General features: G+C 43.6%; 1 protein-coding gene across 1 annotated transcript; it reads left to right on the top strand.

Moving 5' to 3' along the window:
- Positions 1–8,815: 8,815 nt before the first annotated feature.
- Positions 8,816–25,005, top strand: LOC105027245. The gene is made up of 3 exons (XM_029120514.2): positions 8,816–9,348; positions 11,616–18,205; positions 20,312–25,005. The coding sequence occupies exons 2-3, from the start codon at positions 11,885–11,887 to the stop codon at positions 22,526–22,528; spliced, it is 8,538 nt and encodes a 2,845-aa protein (XP_028976347.1). The 5' UTR covers positions 8,816–9,348; positions 11,616–11,884; the 3' UTR covers positions 22,529–25,005.
- Positions 25,006–25,989: the final 984 nt, after the last annotated feature.

Here is a 25,989-nt window from a genome sequence, read left to right as displayed (position 1 = left end):
CTGGACAACATGCCACCATTCAGTTAACCATTAAATCCATTTTATACCAGAGAATTCTTAAGGAAAATATAAGGCCATCACACAGAAAAACACACAAGCAAAGCTACAACAGAATGGATCAAACGGATGAAATAGAGTGTTATGGAATTGCCTAGTCAAAGCCCAGATCGTAATCCTACAAAAGAACAGTGGGGGACTTGAAGAGGGCCGTGCAAGAAAGCCCTTGAACATGACACAGTTGAAACCGTGCTGTAAAGGAGAGAGGGCAAAACAAATTCAAAAGTATATATTTTTTGTTGGTATTTGTTAAATCGGGTTACCCTTTATCGATGAATGTGTTTGGAATTTATTGATAATATTGATACAGTGGGGAGAACAAGTATTTGATACACTACCGATTTTGCAGGTTTTCCTACTTACAAAGCAGAGGTCTGTAATTTCTATCATAGGTACACTTCAGAAATCCAGAAAAACACATTGTATGATTTTTAAATAATTAATTTGCATTTTATTGCATGACATAAGAATTTTATCACCAACCAACCAGTAAGAATTCCGGCTCTCACAGACCTGTTAGTTTTTCTTTAAGAAGCCCTCCTGTTCTCCACTCATTACCTGTATTAACTGCACTTGTTTGAACTCGTTACCTGTATAAAAGACACCTGTTCACACACTCAATCAAACAGTCTCCAGACCTAAACCCAATAGAAAATCTTTGGAGGGAGCTGAAAGTCCGTATTGCCCAGCGACATTCCCGAAACCTGAAGGATCTGGAGAAGGTCTGTATGGAGGAGCGGGCCAAAATCCCTGCTGTAGTGTTTGCAAACCTGGTCAAGAACTACTACTAACTACTACAACTACTAATTGCAAACAATGGTTTCTGTACCAAATATGAAGTTCTGCTTTTCTGATTTATCAAATACTTATGTCATGCAATAAAATGAAAATGTATTTCTTAAAAAATTAGATTTTCTGGATTTTTGTTTTAGATTCCGTCACTCATATTTGAAGTATACCTATGATAATAATTACAGACTTCTACATGCTTTGTAAGTGGGAAAACCTGCAAAATCAGCAGTGTATCAAATACTTGTTCTCCCCACTGTATTTCCAGGTTGTGAATGTCGTTTTTCATTTCATTGTTTATCACACTGTTTTGACCAATTTATTATGACAGCTTCATTTAAAGTTTAAACACTTAAATTTGGTGTAACAGTCCCGGAAGCCTTCTTTCCTATATTGTTTATATCTCTTTTTACATTAACCTTTTTTGACAAATTTGACATCCTTTAAAACAGAGTCTTTAGACAGGCCGCTTTACTACGTTGACTCTTAGAAAATTTGAAGTAAGACAATGGTAACCACAGAATGGAACCCAGATGTGTAAATATTCATGTAAATAAATATGCTTACATATACATACATCTTATCACGCAATATATCATGTTGACAGTGTTTTACCGGTGAGCTGCATGTCGTACTCTCCACCCAGATGAATCATTTGATTCTGATTAACTGGAGAATAAACAGTTGATGCAAACTACAGAACAAAGTACATATGGTTGTACAAAGCATCTTTGAAGCCCCTAACATAAAACCTAATATATAGTCTGCCACCTGCAACTACCTACCACAGACTGTATTCTCTGTTACTCACTGTGCACCTTTCTGCCCCCATGTGGCTATAAGAGCATCCTCTTCATTTGGCTTATATTGATACACTGGTAGAACCATGGAGTTACAGTACATCTTGCTATTCAGATCTCACCTACACACATACTCATCGAGCCCTTTATGTGGAGCCCAGCTGTGTATTACTGGACTGTAATAGATTAGGAAAAGTGTCAATCAGGGTATTATAATCTGGGTGCTTCAAATCCTGAGTGCTGATTGGCTGCTAGCCATGATAAATGCAGTCTAGGTATCTATAGGATTTATGGTGCTTTGCCAAAGCACTGCGGCTAAGCGCTGGGTCTAGGCACTCCGTGGCTGTCTGTAGGCACGCATACGTTTTTCCCCAGAATAATTACTTCTTTAGTTTTCCAAATATATTTCTTATAACAATTTTATGTGGTGGCTTGACTGTGTCTTGAAATAATGGCACCTATGAAATATTTGCCCTAAATCCAAAACAAAATATTCATGGAGAGAAACTGGCATAAATACTAAATATTAATATTTTTTGTATGAACCTGTGACTACTAAATATTTGCGATGGCACATCCTCTGTCTGAAATGAGAGCAGTGTACATACATTGTACGCACAGAATGTTGTTCCTTCCCAATAACACTGTTGAACTGTTAAAAATGATATCATAGTTCAGGGGTCAGACTGTGAAACATGAAGAGGGTGTGAGGTGTGTGTGTGCGCACATCTATGTCTTTTCGTGCGTGTGTGTTTTTGTGTGTGTGCGCTGTCTGTGTGTGCATGTTTTTGTGTATTGTGAGGCTGTGAATCAGGGGAAATCAAAGATAAGTTGTTTCATTGCAGTTGTAGCTGCCATTCCTCTGGGAGCAGTTGATGCTCATTTAACTCATTTGGGTTGTGTATACAGCAGGAAGACAGACACACACACCAAGAAAAAATAAGAACGAGTGGGAAAGTGCAAACAGGGTTATGTTGATTCAACAGAGAGAGAGAGAGAGAGAGAGAGAAAGAGAGAGAGGGAGAGAGAGAGAGAGACAGATAGACAGACAACAGTAGCATCGAAGAGTGTGATTACTTAAACCTCCCTAATGTGTTATGGTAATTATCTGTGTGATAAAGACAGAGTCCCTGTCCTGCCCCTGAATCATAGGGGATATATAAAGAGCGGAAGAGCAGGGAGGGGACAAAGGAAAAGGAGCAAGAAGAGGAGTAAGGGACTAGTGAGGAAAGTCAATGGCCGAGTCCAAAATCTTCTCTCGCCTCTTGTTTATTTAAACTGCAAATTATGAACATTTCTTCCCCCATTATAGATTAAATACCAGCCATGTTGACTGATTGAAATAAGTCATATACACTATGCAGGATGTTAGTTTGTATCATGATTGGCACATTTTTAAGTGCGAATCAAAGAGGGTCTATCATATTGAAATGTACATAGCATTTCTAGGTACGGTATAGCAATCCCACTGTTGATCCAAAAGAGTCAAAAGGGCCATGGTCTGGATCCCCTCCCCAGCTATGGAAAGTATTAACTTAGAAGGGGCGAGAGAGGGGTTTCTCGCTATGGGGGCAAGAATGACAGTGGTCAAAGGTCAAATGTAAAACATCTGGATGGCAATAGCTTTGCTCAGCAAGATTATTGGGAGTGTTCTTCAAACTGAGTGTTTGTCAATGAGCAAGAGAAAGTCAGCGTTAAATTGTTCGGATTATACAGTATCTCAGAATTGAGTACACCCCTCACATTTTTGTAAATATTTGAGTATACCTTTTCATGTGACAACACTGAAGAAATGACAGTTTGCTAAATGTAATGTAGTGAGTGTACAGCTTGTATAACAGTGTAAATTTGCTGTCCCCTCAAAATAACACAACCGACAGCCATTAATGTCTAAACCGCTGGCAACAAAAGTGAGTACACCCCTAAGTGAAAATGTCCAAATTGGGCCCAAAGTGTCAGACCATGACACTCCCACCACCATGCTTGACTGTAGGCAAGACAAACTTGTCTTTGTACTCCTCACCTGGTTGTGGCTTAATAATGAGCTTTATAAGTATTAGATCACCTACCAACCAGTAAGAATCACAGACCTGTTATATTTTCTCCACACATTACCTGTATTAACTGCACCTGTTTGAACTTGTTACCTGTATAAATGACACCTGTCCACACACTCAATCGAACAGACTCCAACCTCTCCACAATGGCCAATAACAGAGAGGACATCAGGGATATAATTGAAGACCTGCACAAGGCTGGGATGGGCTACAGGGCAATAGGCAAGCAGCTTGGTGAGAAGGCAACAACTGTTGGCGCAATTATTAGAAAATGGAAGAAGTTCAAGATGACGGTCAATCTCTGGGGCTCCATGCAAGATCTCACCTCGTGGGGTATCAATGACCATGAGGAAGGTGAGGGACCCATTAGTAGCACACTACGCCGTCATGGATAAAAATCCTACAGCGCACGCAAGGTCCCCCTGCTCAAGCCAGCGCATGTCCAGGCCCGTATGATGCCAATGACCATCTGGATGATCCAGAGGAGGAATGGGAGAAGGTCATGTGGTCTGATGAGACAAAAATAGAGCTTTTTGGTCTAAACTCCACTCGCTGTGTTTGGAGGAAGAAGAAGGATGAGTACAACCCCAAGAACACCATCCCAACCATGAAGCATGGAGGTGGAAACATCATTCTTTGGGGATGCTTTTCTGCAAAGGGGACAGGACGACTGCACCGTATTGAGGGGAGGATGGATGGGGCCATGTATCGCGAGATCTTGGCCAACAACCTCTTTCCCTCAGTAAGAGCATTGAAGATGGGTCGTGGCTGGGTCTTCCAGCATGACAACGACCTGAAGGATCTGGAGAAGGTCTGTATGGAGGAGTGGGCCAAAATCCCTTCTGCAGTGTGTACAAACCTGGTCAAGAACTACAGGAAACGTATGATCTCTGTAATTGCAAACAAAGATTTCTGTACCAAATATGAAGTTCTGCTTTTCTGATGTATCAAATACTTATGTCATGCAATAAAATGCAAATTAATTTCTTAAAAATCATACAATGTGATTTTTTTGATTTTTGTTTTAGATTCCGTCACTCACATTTGAAGAGTACCTATGATAAAAATGACAGACTTCTTCATGCTTTGTAAGTGGGAAAACCTGCAAAATCGGCAGTGTATCAAATACTTGTTCTCCCCACTGTACATTTCTTTGAGGAAATGTAAAATGGGATATTCTAACCAGTACGGGTCCTGTATCTGTACAGACATTAGTTCACTAATATTTCAACTGATTCTGTGACCAGAGACGGTACAAAGTACATATCACCCCAAGCTGGTTCAACAAACATGACAGGGACTTCGGTTTACTCTAATGGCATGCACAGACTCTAGATCTCAATGAAATAGAGCACCTAAGGCAGGGCTGGCCAACCCTGTTCCTGGAGTTTCTTTTCAGCCTCATTTGTGACTAACCTGACTCTGCTTTTCATCCAACAACTAATTAGAATCAGGTGTGCTGAATAAGAGTTGGAGAGAAAACCTACTGGACAGTGGCTCTCCAGGAACAGGGTTGGCCAGCCCTGACCTAAGGGGTGGGTGGAATTGAAAGTTCACAGCATACTGTGTGGCTGAAGCATTTACCGGAATTGCTTGATGCTCTAATAGAACACAGGGTTATAAAAAATAACAGCAATACCCAACAAAGATCATAAGCATTATATTTGGGATAAGCCCCAGGCTCAACCCAAAACCAAATGTAAATCTTGCATTAAATAGTAATCGAGCAAGTCAAGGAGACTAAATAGCTTGGTGCCACACCCTAGATTACAAAATAACATGGTTAAAGTATAGAAGGGCATGGGGACATGGCAGTTGGCCAGAGCAGAAAATCCAACCCTCAATTAAATGTACATGGAGGGCTAATATCAATAACAATTATGTCATCCTCTCCTGGCTTTAAGTGGAGGAAAGATTGATTGTATCACAACTGGTCTTTAACGACGTTTTGAAATGTTTAATGCATTGAACTGTCTATTTAGTCAGTTCACACACGGTACAGCTTAGAAACCCATACTTACCAAACAAGACAAGCCACCAGGGGTCGCTTCACATTCCAGAACAGAGGCTAGGACACAATGCTATGCAGAGTCATGACTACATTAAACTGTTCCCCCGCAAGTCACTCAAACAAGCCATAAAATAATCTAGATCAGACCGTCAGAAGGGGATGTATTGTATGGAGTGGATGTGTCCCATGGACCAGAACAATACTGACACATAACCAATCCTCAATTACACTGCCCAACCCAGCGCCACATTCTATAAACACCTAGGTGTTCTCATCCCACACTTTCACGGAACACATACAATTATTATTTCACTTGAGAAAATCCCCTGGTTGGTCCTGTTTCCTCTAACCCCACCTGGAAAAGCTGATGAACTCCCATGTGACTGACTGCCTAGATTACTGCAATGCCAGGGTAGCACATTGGTCTAGTGCAGCCTAGAAGGTGAAAAACACTGCTTTTCTAAGCAAGACAGTTCATCAAAATTGGTCACAGGTCATTGCTGAAATAAGAATGTGTTATTTGCATACTTTACTAGTAAAATAAAAACCTAGAAAATCAGTTGTTGCACAGAGTACATAGACTTGTGCAACAGAGCATTGCCAGGTTCCTCGAAGGAACCCATAAATCTGCCCTCAACACTAAGGTTTCACCAGAGAGTGGTTCAATAAACGTTGTTTCTGCGTTACTTAAAAACAAAAAGAGCAATGTGTTGACATTGAATCAACTAGGAAAAACTTATTGGATTTGTTAAAAGTGTATAATATATTCTCCTATTTTTCTTTTTTTAACACAACTTACAAACGAAAACCAATTACGAGCTGACATGGTTTGTTGATTTGACATTCAGAATAGAGAAACATCTACATCATCTTTTTAGTCTTCCAAACCCTTTATGCCACTGACAGATTAATGCTCTTGGCTATTACAATGTCCTTCTGTCTGTTTTAGCTGCTAGTCTATACAGTATGGGTATCTATGTATAACCATATATACTTCAATTTAGCCTAGAACTTCAATGTTAATGCTTATTCATTTTCTAACCATTTACAAAAGAGGATCAGAATCATCACTGAAGATTTTTAATGCCTTATCCATGTGTATTGCAGTTTTAAATGGTTTAATCTACATATATAACAATCAAGCAATCGTCTACCCTTCTAATGAGAATGGGCAACAGAGCATACTGCTCAACACCTGGCTGGTCTAAAAAGAATGGGCGAACAGGCTCTACCCACCTGCTTTCTAAGTCGCAGACACCATCTCCTTTTAAGTCTAAGGTCAGTCTTGTCCAATTTGTTGTGAAATTGCTTTCCCAATTTGAACAGTTTTTTTTTTTGTTCACGGCATTAGTGAACATGACCTTGTCTCCACCTACCTGCTCTGGAGAGTCGAAGAATAGGACGTGTCCTCTGAAAACTGTTTTAATAAGCTTTTTATTAATAAACAATGTGCTCAAACTGGACATTAGCTGGAACCAACCCACATGAAGGAAAGAACTCCTCTGGCTCACAATAATAATAACCTTGCAGCCAACCAACTTGCCGAAAGGAGTTGCTAGAGCACAGCATGACAAAGGCATACCTGGATGACCATACCTCCCCCAGGACCTGCTAGGGTGGGTATTCCACAACCAAGGACTGATCCTGGGTTACAGTGGGACAAATACTCAGAAACAAGGTTGATGTGATTGATCTACACATTGTATCCACAAGTGCTTATTATAATTACTACTGTTATTATTGGCAGTGTCCAAATGATGTGGCTCCTAAAATGTCTGCCTTTTAGATATAAGACTATAGTAGAGCATTAGGTCATTTGTATAATTTGTAAACATTTGTATGCTTTACGTGCCAGAATCACAATCATTCATGCTTTTGATGGAGTAGAACTGTCTACACACTTTGAGTGAGATATTGTCTTTCAAGACCCGCAGGTATTTCATAGCAGCTGATTATTCAGATGGGGACGGCCTGAGCCAGATTTAATAGAAAGCGGTGGATTCTAAGTATGATGATGCTGTGATATTGAGATTTGTTTTAGCTTACTGCATACATTCTTACTAATCAGTATCTAACAGTTGTAAATAAAATACGGCTTGGTTATTAAATACTACTTACCCTTTTTAGGCCAGGTTTTAGTGGCAGTCCAGAATGACTCATGACAGGTCCCATGACAGGCTAGGGGCGTGTCTACCATGTAGGTTGTTGAGCCGAACATTTTGAGCGACGGGAAGTTGGAGGAAGAGTTGTAGACATGTGACCTTTCTACCTTTCCTTGAGCATAGTAACACTCTAGATTAGTAATGATTTGCCAAGTCGTGTGTGTGTGTGTGTGTGTGTGTGTGTGTGTGTGTGTGTGTGCGTGCGTGTGTGTGTCCATTACAGCCCAGCCCATGTGTGTGTGTCCATCACCCAGATAGGCCAAACCTGGAAAAGGGCCTATTTCCTATTATAGACGTGGAGTGCAGGGCAAGGCAGGGGGGGCGGTTGGAAGCACCAGAGAGGGGGAAGGTAGGACAGACTCCCCTTAAAGTTGAACTAGTGGGTAGGGGGTCAGGGGGAAAGGGGAGAAGGGGGAGAAGACCTTCAGCACGTTATGTCTGACAGGTAACAGTCTGCATGAGGCCAGTCATCAAAAACCAGGGATTCCTTTGATTCTTCCATGTTCTCCTCATAGCTCCGACTGGCAACTGCTGCCATCAGGAGGTCGAAGGAGCCTAAAGAAAGAATCGCTCTCTGTCTGAATGTAACAACTATTGGATGTATTCTTGTATCAAGCAAAGCATAGTGTAAAACACACAACCACAAATCAAGGCAATAAACAGAATACCTGGAATACAAAGAGAAAGGCCGACCACTCATAGTGGCGCTATCTGTTGTCCAAAACGCTATAATCAATGTCAAGAATAACCTGTGTAAATCTAGAGTATCAATCCAGTTGAGAACTCTGTCCCTGACCTGTAAGAAGGTTTAGAAACTATTTGTTGGCACGATGTAGCTCTTTTCTCTGCAGCTAACTGACGACGATGGCACTCTGTCGTGAGGTCAACAAGCTATTTCTGTTTCCCGAGGATGAACATGCGCCGCTGCCCCCACTCCTGCCAGCCCCATATCACAGACCTAGGGAAATGGGTTCTTCTTAATCTGGACCCAAGTTTCTCTTCTAGAGGTTCTGAATAGTTAGCTTTGGCCACTATTCATTAGCATTAGCTGTTAGCAGAGCAGATTTATAAATAGTTTGAGGGGCCTGTTTGTTTCATCTGTCTGACATTCGACACCGACCGTCTGTTGAATAGCGGGCTCCATGTAATAGCTGAAGCCCCCCAGCAACAGTCACCAGTTTCCGAAAAGTAGATTTCTCCTAGACCCTTCTTCTAAACAGGAATCTGACAAGGCGCTCCGAGCCCTTAGAGGGGATGTATGGACGGAGGACTGGGTTGAAACAGCATGTTGAGTAGACAGGCACAGAGCGGTCGGTCAGTAAGCTATCTGAGAGGGCTCTGTTAAGACAACAAAAGGCCTGTCTTCCTGCAGCTGCTGGCTTGACACAGACTGCTGGTTCTTCTCAGGACAGACTTGTATTTGAGGATTTACTATAAGATCACTTTAAAATTATGGAATACAACAGCTGAAGGTAAGAATGTACTAAAGTTTCTTTCCATCCACTGCTTTGGACGTGCTTTTTTAGGAAGACTGTGGTCTTTTTTCATGAATGTAGATAGATATGAAATAATTAATTTTTGCAATTATCTCCCAATGCAGTTGCATTGGCTGACATTTATTGGGCTTCATGCAACTGAAACATATGAATATGGGACTGGAATACAGATTTAGTTGTTTTTTCAATTAATTTACTCACAGGTGCATTTGTGGCTTCTGTTTTTAGTGTAAGGTTTAGAAGCTGTAACTGTTTGAAGGGAGGCCCAGTGGAATCAGGTTAAGGGCCCCTACATTGGTTAAAAATAAACTTGCCGCATGAACAGAAGAGAAATCAGCATATGACGGGAGAGATCAGATTATGGGCATCAGAAAGAATGGGACTGGAGTTAATTTCAATTTAATTATGTCTTTTAGACTATACTGTTATATTGAAGCCTATGAGGTGGCTGAACAGAGCTGTTCAGTGAATCCCAACTCAATGGCTCCAATATCTACATTATTGTTAATCGACATTTCTTACACCTATGGTCAGTCTAATGCACTCTGATAGTACATTAGGCTGACGTGTAGAAGCTTGTCTGGTTCAATTGATTTGATCCATCCTAACTTCTATCCAACTATATACATATTAATATTATGTGTAAACTGGATGGCTGTAGTGCAGTGTACATCAAGCCACAGTAGTGTTTCTGGTATGGAATGAGTGTGGGGTGGTACTCCCAGTCAGGTCTGGAGGAGTGGCATATCAGTATATATTCTAGGTTGAGTGAAGGCTGCCCAGCAGCTGTATTAAAATTAAACATGATGATTACCCAGTAACACACCAGTGCCTGGGAATCACTAGGGATACGTAAGTATCACAATATGTAAGTTCCAACATAACATTACTGCAAATTCTAGAGATTCTATGTGTATTGCAATGTGTTACAACAATTTTTCAAGCAATTACATTTTCCAAAATATGTATCTCACTCATAATACCATACGTAAGTGGCACCAGTTTCTGACAAATCAACATGATTTTATGTAAAGAAAGCATCTTCCAGCAATATGTTATAATTTTTACCCTGACAATCTATGGAACACCAATATTTAGTTACTAAAGATCTAATCCATTGAACAGGTTATCGCTGGTCATACTTAAACAATTGGGGAAATGAACTTCATTGTGACATAATTTTTATTGACGCGTGCCTCTCTGACCCACCCATACAGCTTAAAATAGTGTAAAAGATTTTGAGCCCACACTTCCATAACACATTGTTGTCAAAACTATTCTAATATGTAAATCGCCTACTAGTGTGCAGCTAAAGAACTAAAGAAATTAGTTAGAAACTAGTTAGAAATGTGTTAGGCACAGTTTCTTCAAAATCCCTGTATAATACAGATTACTTTCAGGTGAGTTTATGACAAAATCTCATAATGATACGACCATTGGTGGTCATTTAGATTCCATTACTGACCCACATTCTTTTGGAGGATATGTAAAGGAAGATGTGAGATGGATAGATGATCATCAGGCTTTTGAAGTGAAATGTTTTCTTTTCCCTTAACAATGCACGTGAGACCCACTCTGGCAATAATCCTTCTAGCAACTGGCTGTGTCAGGTCTTTGGTGCACCTAGTAACAGCCGGGCTCTGAAGGTCAAAGAGACTCGCTGGAGGATTTGCAAGCTGTTTTCAGACACACATACAGAACATTGCTGATTAATTTACAGAAATGTATTTAAGTAAATATAGCTGTTGTTCAAATGCCAAATGACCACTAGCGTTCTCTTACACACTTAGGTATATAGTTAAATGGGATAACTACCTTGCATGTTTCCATTTAAGCCAACACAAAACGGACTGATGGAGGTGAAGACATTTAGGCGCAGAATAATTATTGGCCTTTTTCACTTTTTAAGGTGCACACCTGTCAAATGATCCCAATGGGAACCCCAGGAATTGCTAAACTCTTCTAAAAACACACAGTTGGAAAATTTGATTATTAAGTGATCTCACCCTGTCTAAAACATATTCCCATCAAACCCAATCAAATTGAGGATCAGGTGTGCAGCATGTTATTTGAAAAGGGGAACACACTACTCTCTCTTTCAGTATGTTTGGGGAGGGGGTTGTCTGTTGGAACAGAATAGAATCACTTTTGACTGTTAGTTTGTCTTCTAGACCAATTATTCGCTTGCGAATTATAATCATGTGACTGGAGTGCAATTTTAACTCTCTTCTATCCTTCTCCAGGTCACACAGAAAGCTGCGACTCCTGTTGCACAGATGCAATGCATCTTATGGGCCTCCGGGATTACAACTACGTTTTTGGGGCCGCAGCAGCAACTCCACAGACACTGACAGGGGCCCTCGGGGAGTCAAAGCACAGTCCAAGCTAAATACCGTGGGAGTGGCTGTGCACAAGACATGAGTTGTTTCTGACTGAGTGAGTGAGTGAGCGAGTGTGTGGGAGTGTGTGTGTAGTGTGTGTGTGTGTGTGTGTGTGTGACTGAGCTGTACACATGACGACGGTGGAGAAGCGCCACTCCAGCCGAAAGGGCCGGGGCCACAGGAAGCACAGCAGCGGCGGCTTGAGCGACACATCCAGTGGAGGGTCCTTCCTGGACGACACGGACCGGGAGGTGAGCAGCCTGACGGACCGGGCCTTCAGGAGCCTCTGCATCGGGGAAGAAGCCGTCTACAACGACTCTGACTTGGGCTCCTCGCCATCCGCCCTGAAGGAGAGGCACCAGGCCTTCAGCCAGGAGATCATAGTCGCTCCGGACAGCCAGGTCAGGGAGAAGCGGGACAGGGACCCCGTCAAGGGAGCCGCACAGCGGAGCTTCAGCCTCCAGCGTTGTGGCCTGGGGGGGGGTGAGGCCGGGTGGGAGAGGGAGCAGGAGGGGAGGTCGTGGGCGGGACAGTACAGGGTAGGGACTCAGGGTTATTCGGCGTGGGAGGGGCAAGGGGAGGGGAGGGTGTCTGCCACATTCCAGCGCTCCTTCACGGATGTGTCTCAGCAGGAGAAGAGCCTGAGAGAGGAAAGACTGTCCTTCCTGAGTAATGGAGGGTCCGACCCGAGCTGGCAGCAGCGCCGCAGCCGTTCCAGAGTCTCCTCTCTCATCAAAGCCTTCAGCTCGGAGGGCTGTAGCGGTGGGGACGGGGGGGTGGAGGGGAAACTCAAAGAGTGGAACAATGAGTGCTCGTGGGACAAGTCAGCTCTGATGAGCATCCAGAGAGAGCTGTCTGAGTTCTCTACAGCATACAACCAGAACTTCCCCACTGGGCCCTTTCCCACAGCTGGCTCATTCCCCCAACAGACAGGTCCCTTCCCTGGCAGTGGGAACAGTCTGTACCCCTCCGAGGTGTCTTCTACTGCTACAGCCTCCTTTCTAAGGTCCTCCCATGGTAAAATCAGTAGTAAACATAGCATGTTCACGCAGCTCAACTCCACCTCTAACTTCTTTCTCCATAGTGAGTTAAGCCCTTTTCAACCCCTGTGGAGAGACAATAACAGGTTTCCCTTCCACCAGGGCTATGTTGCCGGGTTCATGACCTCTGCAGACTTCCCTAAGTGGTACGATTCACCCATGTACAAGGAGATGACATTGGAACAGCAGTTCCATGGCTTTCGCGGATTCACAGAGACAGGGTCCAGACCCCAACATAAGCCCCTGGAGGCGGTTGCTCCTCCCCCTCAACTCCGGTCCACCTCCACAATGCTGCAGAAGGCCTCAGCTGTGGAGAAGCACTCAGATTATGAGTCGGCAGGTCACTGTCCTCCCTGGAAACGGGCCCAGAGTGTGGGTTCCAACAGATATCCCTCCCTCCGGCCCTCCACAATCTCTCCCACCAACGAGAGGCCACGACGTGGCCAAGATGCCGTCAGCTCCCTGAATGAGTTCCGGCGCACCGAGCAGGTCGCCAAGTTGACCGCAGAACAGAGTGTTACAATGCTCATTAACAGCTCAGCGCCGAGGGACGCGGTGGACGGCATCGACAACAGAGCGACTTCCTTCAGCAATAAAGTTAGCACAGTGGCAGTGCAGCAGGCTGTAGTCACTAGCAACACTCCCTTCAACATCACCCAGCTGTTGACCCCTGTCATACACAACCAGCAAGACACTGAATCCACCCCGGAGGGTCTACAGATGGCCCACAATCAGCCGGCCATAATGGGAGAGAGGGAGAGAAGAGGGCCCACACCAGAAGTGAGGATGGCCAGCTACAAGTCCAGAGCGTCCGGCCTCCTCTTCAACCTGAAGGACAATCGGAAGAGAGTGAAAAGCACCTACAGTCCCACCAAGTTCACAGGCATGGAGGTGACTGGCAGGAGTAAATCTAACCTGGGTGGTTATGGCCTCAGAGACACTGTGGTAGATAACCTGGATGCCTTAGACATCGTTGTTCCACAGTTGGCTGGAGAGAGGGAGCCCAGCGCAGTATGTCAGCCCCAAACCAACCCGCAGTGTGACCCTTCAAGGCAACCTACCACTGCACACCATCTCCAACACCTAAATTACACAGACACTAGTGAAGCAGGGGCCTACCAGGCATTAAGGTCGTCCCAGACTAGGGAGGAGATGGTTCACCATCAGGAGTACCGTGGAAACTACCATAACAGCAATCTGCCCACTACCCATCAGAATGACCCATGTGAGTTGGCCATCCCGTCCCCTGCAGTCATAGATAGTATCCAAACCAGCGATGTGAACAGAACCACAGAGAGATACTCAAAGGGAAGTGGATATGAGCAAGTTAGAGGGAAACAATATGGTTCCATTGATGCCTCCTCTCAAGAAAGTTGGAAGCAGCATGTCAGTAACACAACCTACCATGGCAGAGAGACGTTTGGCGTAAACGAAAGAGTTACAGACATGCGTCCATGGAAAGGGGAGATTGCTGCTCTAATAGAGAAAGACAAACAGTCTCTACTCTCCCGCACAGCAGCTACAATGAAGCAGGAACCAAAGCAGAACTATGATTGGAATGTAGTAAATGGACAAGATGAAATGAGAGAACCAGGGAAGCAGTACGTACCTGAAGGAAGGGTGCATTCAGCAGCTGAAGTTTTAACAGGTCGAAATAGCCTTCCACATAAAGAAGTGCGTCCAATTTCTGACTATACAAAGAACCAGAATGATTGGTGTAGGTCTGCGGGGCAAGACAACATAAAAACAAGTGTGAATTTGGAAAGTGATAGAACATACGCAGTCCGTAACACCTTCACAGAAAGAGGACAACCTGTTCATGCAAAACCACATGGCCTATGGGTGGAACAGAACAAAAGACACCAAGTATATGTCAATAAAGAACAATATGACCAGGATGTACAGTGGAATTCTTCATATAAAAATGACAACAGACAATACTCAGCCAATGCTTCAACATCAGCTCGATGGGGAAAAGATCACAGTGAGAATACAGACAACACTATTACAATGCTACATCAGACAGTGGGCAAATATCCAAGAAATGAAGCATTTACTGCAAATGACCTTGATGGGATGCACATGAAAGTGCTAGCTAAAGCAGAGAAAGCCAATGTTAAAGCAGAACAAATGAAAGCAGAGTTACCTAAAGCAGAACATTCTAAAGCAGAGAAAGCTAAATCAGATCTAAAAAATGCAGATAAACCTAAAGCAGAGCTTGCTAAAGCAGAAGATACATTGGCGCTAGCTAAAACTGAAAACACTAAAGCTGAGTTATCTAAAGCTGACATAGCTAAAGCCCAAGCAGTAGTAGCTCAGACAGAGCTAGCTAAAGCAGAGCTAGCTATAGCACAAGCTGAACTAGCTAAAGCAGAGCTAGCTAAAGCTCAAGCAGAACTAGCTAAAGCAGAGCTAGTTAAAGCTCAAGCAGATCTAGCTAAAGCAGAATTAGCTAAAGCTCAAGCAGAAGAAGTTAAAGCAGAACATACTAAAACAGAACAAGCTGAAGCGGAGTTGGCTAAATGTAAAAGAGCCAAAGAAGAGAAAGTGAAAGCCGAGCTAGCAACAGCACATTTACCGAAAGCTGAGTTAGTTCAAGAAAAGGTAGCTATATCTAAAGCAGAGTTAGCTAATGCAGAGAAAGCTAAACATTTTGAACAAACAGAGCAAGCTATTATAAAGCCTGAAAAAGCAAAGAATGATGATCCTGCTAAGTTCACATCTTGGTCAAACAGCGAGGATAGATATGGTATAAACGACATCCTCACAACAAGAGACTATGAACAAGTGAAGAGAGAACGACTAGGAGAGAAAAGGTACAGTGTCAATGACGCGGTTCCAACAACAGTTGACAAAGTTTCCAATGAGATCATATCCACACAGGCAGAGATCAAACCCCCCCTGCAAAAAGATGTTGCCCCCATCAGTAGCTATGAACAGGAAGACAGGGGGCAAGATGAATATACCGGATTCCGAGAGCAAAATGGTTTCAGTCATGAAGTTTCAGCCAAGGAAAACAAACATCGCTCTATTGAGGTAGCTGCAACAGATGAGAGCAAAAAGATTGATTCACCTGCCACTATTAACCATGAAACAGCAATAACAACTACTGGATACACAAAGGATGAAAGTATCTCAAACCAAAGACTCGGCACCAAAGTCGAAGAGCAAGTGCTGGGAAATCAGAAGGAGAACAGTGAGAGAAGGAGTGAGGGTCCATGGGTTTACAGTGAGTCATCCAAACAGTTCAAACTGGCGAGTCAGACTGAGAGTAGGAGGAAGCCCTCTGACCAGAGCTTACCATTAAGTAAAGAAGTCCATCCGTCCTCATTCAGACCTATGTCACTAAAGGAGAAAGGCCAGACAAAGCAACAGCTACTGACGTCAAAACTAAAGGCTCAAGCTGAAAAGGAGATCTCAGCGATCAAAGAGAAAGGTTTTGGTAAACAAGATGGACTCTTATTGAGAAACCCCACCAAGCACCTGGAACAGAGAGAGAGAGGTCAGAGTGGACAGGAATCAAAGATAATAAAACATTATGTATCCAAGGGTCAAACAAACAATGATTTATGTATTAACAACGCAACAGCTCAATCACAACATAAAGGAAAAGCTACAATTGAAGAATCAACTGTTAGCGATGATCAGCAGTCAATAACATCACTGAAAGGGACCAGAAACAAGTCACAGGTCAATGATGGAACGGAAAAGGACATGCTTCAGTCAACAGAGGTCAAAAGTCAAAATGAATATAATTCAGATGAAATTTCTTGCAAAATGTTTTCTGGGAAAAGTGAGTCTGTTTCAGAAGATGACAGTTTGCAGATAATGGGGATAATGGTGACCATAACTGAACCCTCACAGGAAAAAGAGGATGGTTTTATCACACAACAAAAAGTAAAGGGAAATGAAAAAAGGGAAGATGAGGCAATACAAAATAAACTTCCCTACAACAATTCAGAGTCTGATCCAACCATTACTCCCAAAGCAGATCAAGCAGCTTTATCTAAATCAGGTGTATCAAGCAAAAGGCAAGATAGTGCATTTGCTGACCATGTAATTCCAGAGAAGACCAGACAGCAAACGCAACTGTCAGATGGGAAAGCTGAAATTCAAACAGAACACGCTGCAAGGGAGAGTAAGCAAGTTACTCTTGCACCCGAAACAACAAACAGTTATCCAGAAAACACTGAGAAGCCTCCATCGAATGGGAGCGATCAGTTTCAAAAGGAAATTCTAGTCCATGACTCCTCTGCAGTTAAAGATGGACGCTTTGCAGAGGTCAAACAGGCTAAAAATAAACAGCTGGCTGAAACTCAACCTCTTTTCTTTAAACAGGGTATCACTGAAAGTAATAACCTTACCACTACTGAAATCATTGGCAAAGGCGACAGCAGCTTTCAAGATGCCCCAGTGGAGAATATACACATAGGCAGTATTGCAGTTTGTGTTGTTGCAGGGACACATCAGACTGATAACCAACAAAACACTGAAAGTCATTCAGTTGCTAAACATGTTGTTTCAGGAGCAGAAAAACCCACTGGGGACAGTAATGTGCACATTGATAGTATTGCCATTCGCGTTGTGTCAGGGGTGACTGAGAATGAAAATGGAAAAACAACAGCAAATGAGAAAGCAAACAACTCTGCAGATCCAACCGGTGAAACATCATCTTTTAAACCAGAGGTGAGTTCAAGACAGAAGCAACTGCCCACTGTCCCTACTGCCATCGCAGACTACGCCAGACTAAAGGTGATCTCCACTGAAGAAGATTCACCTTCTAAAACAGACAGTCCAAGCAGAGAGGATGGATATTTTCCCATGATACAGACTCGCCGCAGTAGACGCCCAGTGTTTCCGCCTGAACAACACGAACAACCTGTGGCCGGAGTGATGTTAGGAAAAGAAGTAGCAGCTGTGAAAGAGCCAGAGGTTCCCTACAAACTAAACACAGCGACTAAGATAGGAGGAGTGTTATCTTCAATGGAGCAGCAACAGAGAAAGACAGGGATGTTCAGCCTCAGGGAAAAAGCCAAAGAGGCTATCTCCTTAAACAAGGAAGGATTGACGGGGACCACAGATACAGACATTTTCAAACACAACAATGTACCAGAACATGCAACAGGTTTAGAGAACCATCCTGAGTACCAATCGACCCAAACAGCTCATGAGCCTGGAAAACAACGGTTCTCCCCTAAAGTAGATGCAACACAATATATGGAGGCAATGCAGGTGTCTCTTGGTAATGAATATACAATGGAAAAGAGAGAGGAGCAGAGCAAAGTGGAGGAGAGGACAAAGAGAGAGAAAGAAGATATAAAAGAGGTGGAGAGGACGGCTTTGCAGAGAAACAAAGAGAGGGTTGCAAGAGAGGATGAAGAGTATCAGAAAGAAAAGGAGAGGAGAGAGCAACACAAACAAAAAGAAGAGAAGAGGAAAGAGGCCGAGAGGAAAGAAAAGGAGAGAAGAGAAGAGGAGAAAAAAGAGATGGAGAAGAGGGAGCTACAGAAACAGAGAGAAGAGGAGAAGAAAGAGGCAGAGCAAAAAGAAGCAGAAAGGAAAGAAAAGGAGAGGAGAGAGGTAGAGAGAATACAGAAGGAGAGGAGAGAAGAGGAGAGGAGAGAGAAGGAGAGGAGAGAAGAGGAGAGGAGAGAGAAGGAGAGGAGAGAAGAGGAGAGGAGAGAGAAGGAGAGGAGAGAAGAGGAGAGGAGAGAGAAGGAGAGGAGAGAGGCAGAGAAAATACAGAAGGAGAGGAGAGAAGAGGAGAGGAGAGAGAAGGAGAGGAGAGAAGAGGAGAGGAGAGAGAAGGAGAGGAGAGAAGAGGAGAGGAGAGAGAAGGAGAGGAGAGAAGAGGAGAGGAGAGAGAAGGAGAGGAGAGAAGAGGAGAGAAGGGAAAATGAGAAGAGAGAAGCAAAGAAGAAAGAGGAGGAACAAAGAAAACTACAGAAACTTATAGAGGAGAAAAAAGAGGCGGAGAAGAAAGAAGCAGAGAGGAAAGAGACAGAAAGGAAAGAAAAGGAGAAGATAGAGTGGCAGAGGAGAGAAGTGGAGAGGAGAGAGAAGGAGAGGCAAGAAAAGGAGAGGAGAGAGGCAGAGAGAATCGAGGAGGAGAGGAGAGAGAAGGAGCGGAAAGAAGAAGAAAGGAGAGAGAAGGAGAGGATAGAGAATGAGAGGAAGGAAAAAGAGAAGAGAGAGGCAGAGAGAATAAAGAAGGAAAGAGAGGAGGAGAGGAGAAAGGAAGAGAGGAGGGAGAATGAGAGGATCGAGAAGGAGAGGATCGAGAAGGAGAGGAGAGAGAAGGAGAGGAGAGAGAAGGAGAGGATAGAGGAGGAGAGGCGGGAAAAGGAGAGGATTGAAGCAGAGAGAAAAGAGGCAGAGAGGAGAGAAGCAAAGAAGAAAGAGGAGGAACGTAGAAAGCTACAGAAACTTATAGAGGAGAAAAAAGAGGCAGAGAGGAAAGAAATGGAAAGGAGAGAGAAGGAAAAGATAGAGTGGCAGAGGAGAGAAGTGGAGAGGAGAGAGAAGGAGAGGCAAGAAAAGGAGAGGAGAGAGGCAGAGAGAATCGAGGAGGAGAGGAAAGAGAAGGAGCGGAAAGAAGAAAAGAGGAGAGAGAAGGAGAGGATAGAGAAGGAGAGGATAGAGAAGGAGAGGAGAGCGAATGAGAGGAGAGAGGCAGAGAGGAGGGAAAATGAAAGGATTGAGGCAGAGAGAAAAGAAAATGAGAGGAGAGAAGAGGAGAGGAGAAAGAAGGAGAGGATAGAGAATGAGAGGAAAGAGGAGGAGAGGAGGGAAAGGGAGAGGAGAGAGAAGGAGAGGATAGAAAAGGAAAGGAGAGAGGCAAAGAAGAAAGAGGAGGAACGAAGAAAGCTACAAAAACTTATAGAGGAGAAAAAAGAGGCAGAGCAGAAAGAGGCAGAGAGGAAAGAGACAGAAAGGAAAGAAAAAGAGAGGAGAGAGGCAGAGAAGATAGAAAAAGAGAAGAAAGAGGAGGAGAGGAGAGAGAAGGAGAGAATAGAGAAGGAGAGGATAGAGGAGGAGAAGAGAGAGGAGGAATGTAGAAAGCAACAGAAACGAAGAGAGGAGGCGAAGAAAGAGGCAGATCGAAAAGAGGCGGAGAGGAAAGAGATGGAAAGGAGAGAGAAGGAGAGGAGAGAGCAGGAGAGGAACGAAAAGGAGAGGATAGAGTTGGAGACCAAAGAGGAGGAACAAAGAAAGATACAGAAACTTATAGAGGAGAAAAAAGAGGCAGAGGAGAAAGAGGTGCAAAGGAAAGAGAAGGAGAAGAAAGAGGAAGAGAGGAGAGAGAAGGAGAGGATAGAGAAGGAGAGAAAAGATGAGGAGAAGAAAGAGGAGGAACAGAGAAAGCTAGAGATGGAACAAAAAGAGGCAGAGAGGAAAGAGAATGAGGGGAGAGAGGAGGAGAGGAGGGCGAGACAGAGGGAAGAGGAGATCATTGTTAGACAAATAGAGGAGAGAAAAGAGAAGAAAAGGAAAGAGGAAGAGAGGAGAAAGAGACAGAGAGAAGAGCAGAAAGAGAATGAACTGAGAGAACAACATAAATGGAGAGAGGAGAAGAAGAAGGAGGAGAGGACGGAGGAGGAAAGGCGAGAGGTGGTGAGGAGGGAGCAACAACAACAGCAAGATTTGAAGAGAGAGGCAGAAATGAAAGAGGAGAACAGGATAGCGAGATTGAGAGAAGAAGAGAGGAAAGACAAGGATAGGAGGGAAAGACTGAGAGAGGAGGAGAAGAATGAGGAGGAGAGAAAAGAGCTACAGCTACAAAGGGAGGAGGAACAGAAAGAGAAGCGAAGGGCTAGACAGAGAGAAGAGGAGAAGATGAATGCTCTCCAGTACTACTCTATCAGCAGCCCTGAGAACCAGGCCAGACCCAGGGATAGACCCCTCTTCTCCCCCCAGCCCTCCCCCCACAGAGGGAACCCTGAGGACTGGGAGTACCACGTAAGACCCCACCTCCATACCTCTCCTGCGCCCCCTTCTACTCGTTCAAACACCTCCTCCCCTGCCCTAGGGGGTAAGCCCACCATGTTCAGAGTCAAAGACAACACCTTTAGAAGCTCCTCTCTCACCAAGTCAGTCAAACCACGCTTCCATAAGAGCTTGGGAGAAGAGTTCAGGGTTGGCTCTCCTCTCTGGAGCGGATCTGAGAGGGGAGACGAGGTACACGAGAGGACAAGAGAGAGCGGGCTTGAAGCTCACAGAGAGTGCACTGGGACTCCCGAATACCACGAATCTGGCATCTCATCACACCGGCAGACCCGTGTCCGAGACACTCAGCATGCGGTTGACCACACCGCTCTCTCAGAGCCTACCCACACCCAACCCTACTCCCGCCCCTACTCAAGGAGGAGTGTGGTTTTGGACGACGATGACTCTCGTTCAATGATTAGCAACATGTCCGGGGATGTTGAGAGCTATGCCGCCAGTGTTGCTGACATGTCCGAGAGGTCCTCAGGCCTGTACGACTCTGAGTTCACCAGCAGGGGGTGCTATAATAGGCCCGATTCAGCCTGTAGCTTCGCCAGTGACGTAGGACGGCCAATGGGGAAGCCCCCGACTGTTCCCCCTAAAAGTGACAAGGCCCTACGGCGAGCCAAGAGGCTCACAACTCGCAGGATAAAGAAAGAGTCGAAGCCCGAGACCGAGGTCGAAGCGGACCCAGTCGAGAACCCCGTCCATGCTGTTGCTAGCGTTCCCTCCTCACCCTCGGAGCTAGGATCCTCCAACCGCCCAGCTCGCGCCTCCGCCCATTTCTCTGCTCCTGTCTCCCTGCCCCTTGCCCCCTCTTCCATCTCCAGTGTGCCTTTTGCTCCAACTGATTTGAGATCATCCCATCGACAGTCCTTCTATGCCTCCCCAAATGCCAAAGCCCCCACCTCCCTTCCCCACGCCTCACCCCACCCCAGAGTCCCGGGGCAAGTGGTAAGTGTGTCCTCCTCCCCCACATACCAGCCCATTGCTCACCCCAGACACCTCGTTTCACCCTTGGCCTCGCCCCTCACCTCCCCCATGAATGTCCCTCAGTACCATGTGGACCCCAACTACACTTCCCCGTCCGGCCTCAGCCTTCCGCAGCCTTTCACCCAGAGTCTGACCCAAAAGAAGGTCCTACAGGACCCGGGGTCTGGTCAGTACTTTGTGGTGGACATGCCCGTCCAGGTGAAAACCAAGACCTTCTTTGACCCGGAGACGGGAAAGTACGTCCAGCTGAATGTCCGTCAACCAGGTCAGGGTGGCTCTCTGTCTCAGGCCCAACCCCAAGGTTATCCCCAGTCCCTTCCCGAAGCCTCATACATTCAACCCCCAACGTATCCACCATACACCCAGTCCAAAGCTTCTCCAGCCGGCCGGCCGTATGTGCTGTACCAGGGGTATCCCCAAAACTACCAGTCATTGCCGGTCTCCTCCCTGTCTACACACAGGTCACATTCTGGGATGTCTGTCTTGGAGACTCCCACCCAGGACTGCCAGAATCCACATCCCAAAGAGGAGAGTCAGGGTTGGGCTGGGGATGGAGAAGGGCAGGGAGAGGCCTGGAGCAACCAGGGCTACGGAGGACAAGAGCAGACACCTTACATGGACACGGCTCACGACACACACAGCCGTCCAGGTGAGGGCACGGTGTACGGCAGTGATGCTAACTCAGTCCCCCACCGCGACATCATCACCATGAGCGAGCTAGAGGACTTCGCTATGGATTCTGGTGACTGGTTATGATGCTGATTGAAAGCGCTTGTTTCATTGAACTTATCTTGTCGGTGTGGCATTTATACGGTTCCAAATCTGGGTACACTGCAAGTGCACTGGGATCCACAAACATGGTAGATCTGCGGACTGGATTAATCCAGACAAGAGCCTGCCTTCCGGGTGCTGAGTAATCTGTACACTACATTCTGGGCTACCTAGATATTGACTGACAGGGTGCTGTATGCTGTTGCCCAACGTTTGGGCTACAATTGCTCACACTATGCATTTTGAGAGGTTTACATTGTGAAGAAGATATTGCACACATGTCTGCATTGTGAGCCTTTAACCACACTACCTGAATGTAGGGTCTAATGCACATTATGGCAAGGGGGCCCAGTGAAACTTATTGCACAGGGGCCCATTATGATGTAGCATATTGATTTGGCATAATGGCGTAGCATTGCATCACCTGGAAATGGACTGGAATTAACACAACTCGGGTATCTTTATAGAACAGAGATTAAATATATATAAGATACTAAAAAGGGTTTAATGATATTACATGAAACAGAATGAACTGCTGTGTTTTTAAATATTTGAAGACATATAGATGCAAAAACACAGATTTTGCAGAAACTATATATTATTAAGAACATTAGTAACAAGGGTGTTTATGTGACTTATTTAAAACCTATGTTACTGATTGTTATTTTTTCATCTGAAAATGTCCCTCCTGTGAGATTTTATGTAAAGTTTGCTGTTAAATATTTTGATGTTCATATTTTTGTGAGTTTGTTAGTATAAACTGGAGGAAAGCTAAACTGTTTTACAAGAAAATGTACCATTCCATTTTTGTTGGTGAAATGCTGTCTGGGTAAATTTTTGGGATAAATGTTTCAAGGTAACCTATAACTTAAAGAATATGAATTCAATACAATGGATATCTATTTTCAGTGTTCCTAGCACTTTTGGGGGTGCAGTTTAACACATTTTTGAAACTCAAGTTTGCATTAGCTGTTACGTGTTACCTATGTAAACAAAATAGATTTGATTATTATTTATACCACAATTTTATTTTGGTGTGCATGAAGTCAAACAATTCAATGTCAGTTCTGCGACAATATCTCATTAGAATAGGGGTTCATTTAATGGATTAGACACGTGGCCTTATTTTCACTCCTGTGCTAGAAAGTGGTCCTCCACCGTCAGTCTTAAAGAGAATGTATTACCATTTCGTAATGGCCTTTACAGTGGGTGACTAAGGTTGTTCTCACACCTAGCTAGTTTAGTCCAGTTGAGTCGAACCCTGGACCGTTTTAGCCCGTTTTAGCCCGTTTTAGCCCATGGTCTGTTTAGTTTGGAGAGGTGAGAATGCTTCGAAATGAACCCTGGCGTGGCTTCAAGTGAGAATGTAATCCAAACCAAACATAGGAAGCCACCCAAAAATGCTTTGTATTTTGGGTTGAATTAACTATGTATTATGGGATTAGTGGCGCAATCGCTGACATTGTGCCAGCTTGCTACAGTACAATAAGTCACATACCACTGGCTAGCTATCATAATGAGTGGCAGAGGACAGATATGGAGCAGCAGTGAAGTCAGATGCCAGCTGGATATATGGGCTGAAGAGAACATCTCTGAACTGTTGGAAAAAAGTCCACAAAAACTCAGAGTTTAACTATTCAGTGATTTCAGAGAACAGTGGGCGTAGTACTGTGTCAAATGAAACATTTTGACCACAGTATATGAAAATGTGCAATGCTTTGTATCAAACTGACTGACACCTTGTCATTTACTTTTTTCAATACTAATTATGATTGTATTGTATGTATTTCATGTGATTAAAGAATGAAGTGTAATCGTTAAATATGTCGAGTACATATGTAGAGGTGGGAACACCTCTCCTGCATTATTTATGTCTGATGGCAGTCCATCTCCTTTTGAAGTGTATAAGCACAATATCGACAACCCACAGCCTTAACAGGCATTCATACTCTATTTTCTAGAAAGGTTGTTTGGTACAAAAACCAAAGCAAGGTCAATGCTAGTAGCACACAGCCTACAATCAAATGTTGCTTAGGTTCCGTTTATTCCTTCAGGGGGATTGTATTACTATTTTAGTGCCAAATATCAGGCCAATAATTAAAGATATTTTTCCAACTACAGGGTTTATATTTACAAAATTGTGTCCGCCCAAATTTGAGCATTGTGAAACCCTTTCAGAGTGAATAAGAATAGAAACAAATCATACAACTTTGCTTTAATTTAGTCTATGCAAACAGACTATTATGTAACAAAACAACCTAAAATAAGTCATGAAAAAGTATATAAGCAAATTAAAAAGCTCACAATCATATCTTGGTTAATTTCCACAGTGCCATTAATAACTTTTACATTTTCCAACAGCAAAATAATAATAATATGGCTTTATAAGAGACAGGAATAAAAGATAAGACATCTATACAGACATTTTTCAGAATGAGATTCTGATACAAAGAGTTGGTTACAAAGAGTCCTCATTGGATGACTCTGTAATTAAATCATGAAAAGTGGTTCAGGGGAACAACTATATTCACAGAAACAGGGGAAATAAGGCTATGTGTTAAAATCCCCATTAACCATTGTAATTATACCGTCAATGTCACCTATGCCAAATGTTCTATGCAAAGTGAACTCATAACATGGATTCATATATGCAAAGACATTATGTGGACATTAAATAAGCTGACTAGTTGAACTTTGCTGTTTGGTAGTTATGATTTTAAGGAAAAAACATTCACATTTCTTAATTGAGAAATGTGTACAGGGTTTCTATCTTGCCGTGAATTATATTGTGTGAGATAGACTTCTGCAAAAAAAAGCACAACTTGACTTTTCACTTTCAGAAGTACAATGTTAAGAAAAAAATCATTAAAGACAAAGTGTAAACAAAGAACGTGTTGCTGGTCAGTTTTGTAAATGTTGGCAGATCTGCTTCTCTAGGCTGTTCAGGGACTCAGTAGCTAACTTTAATACCACCTAGTGGACATGATCTGTATATAACAATGATCCCTTTCGTCTTCATCTATGGTCATTCATTGGAGTGGATGATCAAAGCCTTCATAATCACACTGTTTGTGACCTATTTCCATACTGCTCTCTTATTTGATCAGAACAATTCTTTATTTTCTAACAGCGCGTTTTATAATGACATTGTCCACCTGATATCAACTTAATGTAATGTGTCTTTGAACTTGTAAGAACGTAGAAAGTCACTCAAATTGTGTTTATAAAGAAGTGTTTGCATTATGGGGAGATAAAGGGGTATGCTTTTGATGCTCGGGACGCACCATTTCAATTCATGAATTTGGACGATGCTAATGATTCCAAATCCAAGCATTATTCACACATCTTGTTGGGAAAAATGACTCCAAAAGGCCTTCAACAACTCAAGGTAAGGCAAAATTTCACCCAAATATAAATATATCCCTTTAATTGAAAATTATATCATG

This window comes from Esox lucius, chromosome 6 (genome assembly GCF_011004845.1).
Source record: "Esox lucius isolate fEsoLuc1 chromosome 6, fEsoLuc1.pri, whole genome shotgun sequence".
Lineage (NCBI taxonomy): Eukaryota > Metazoa > Chordata > Actinopteri > Esociformes > Esocidae > Esox > Esox lucius.
Note: the sequence above shows the minus strand (reverse complement) of the source record. Positions and strands in the feature narration are given on the sequence as shown.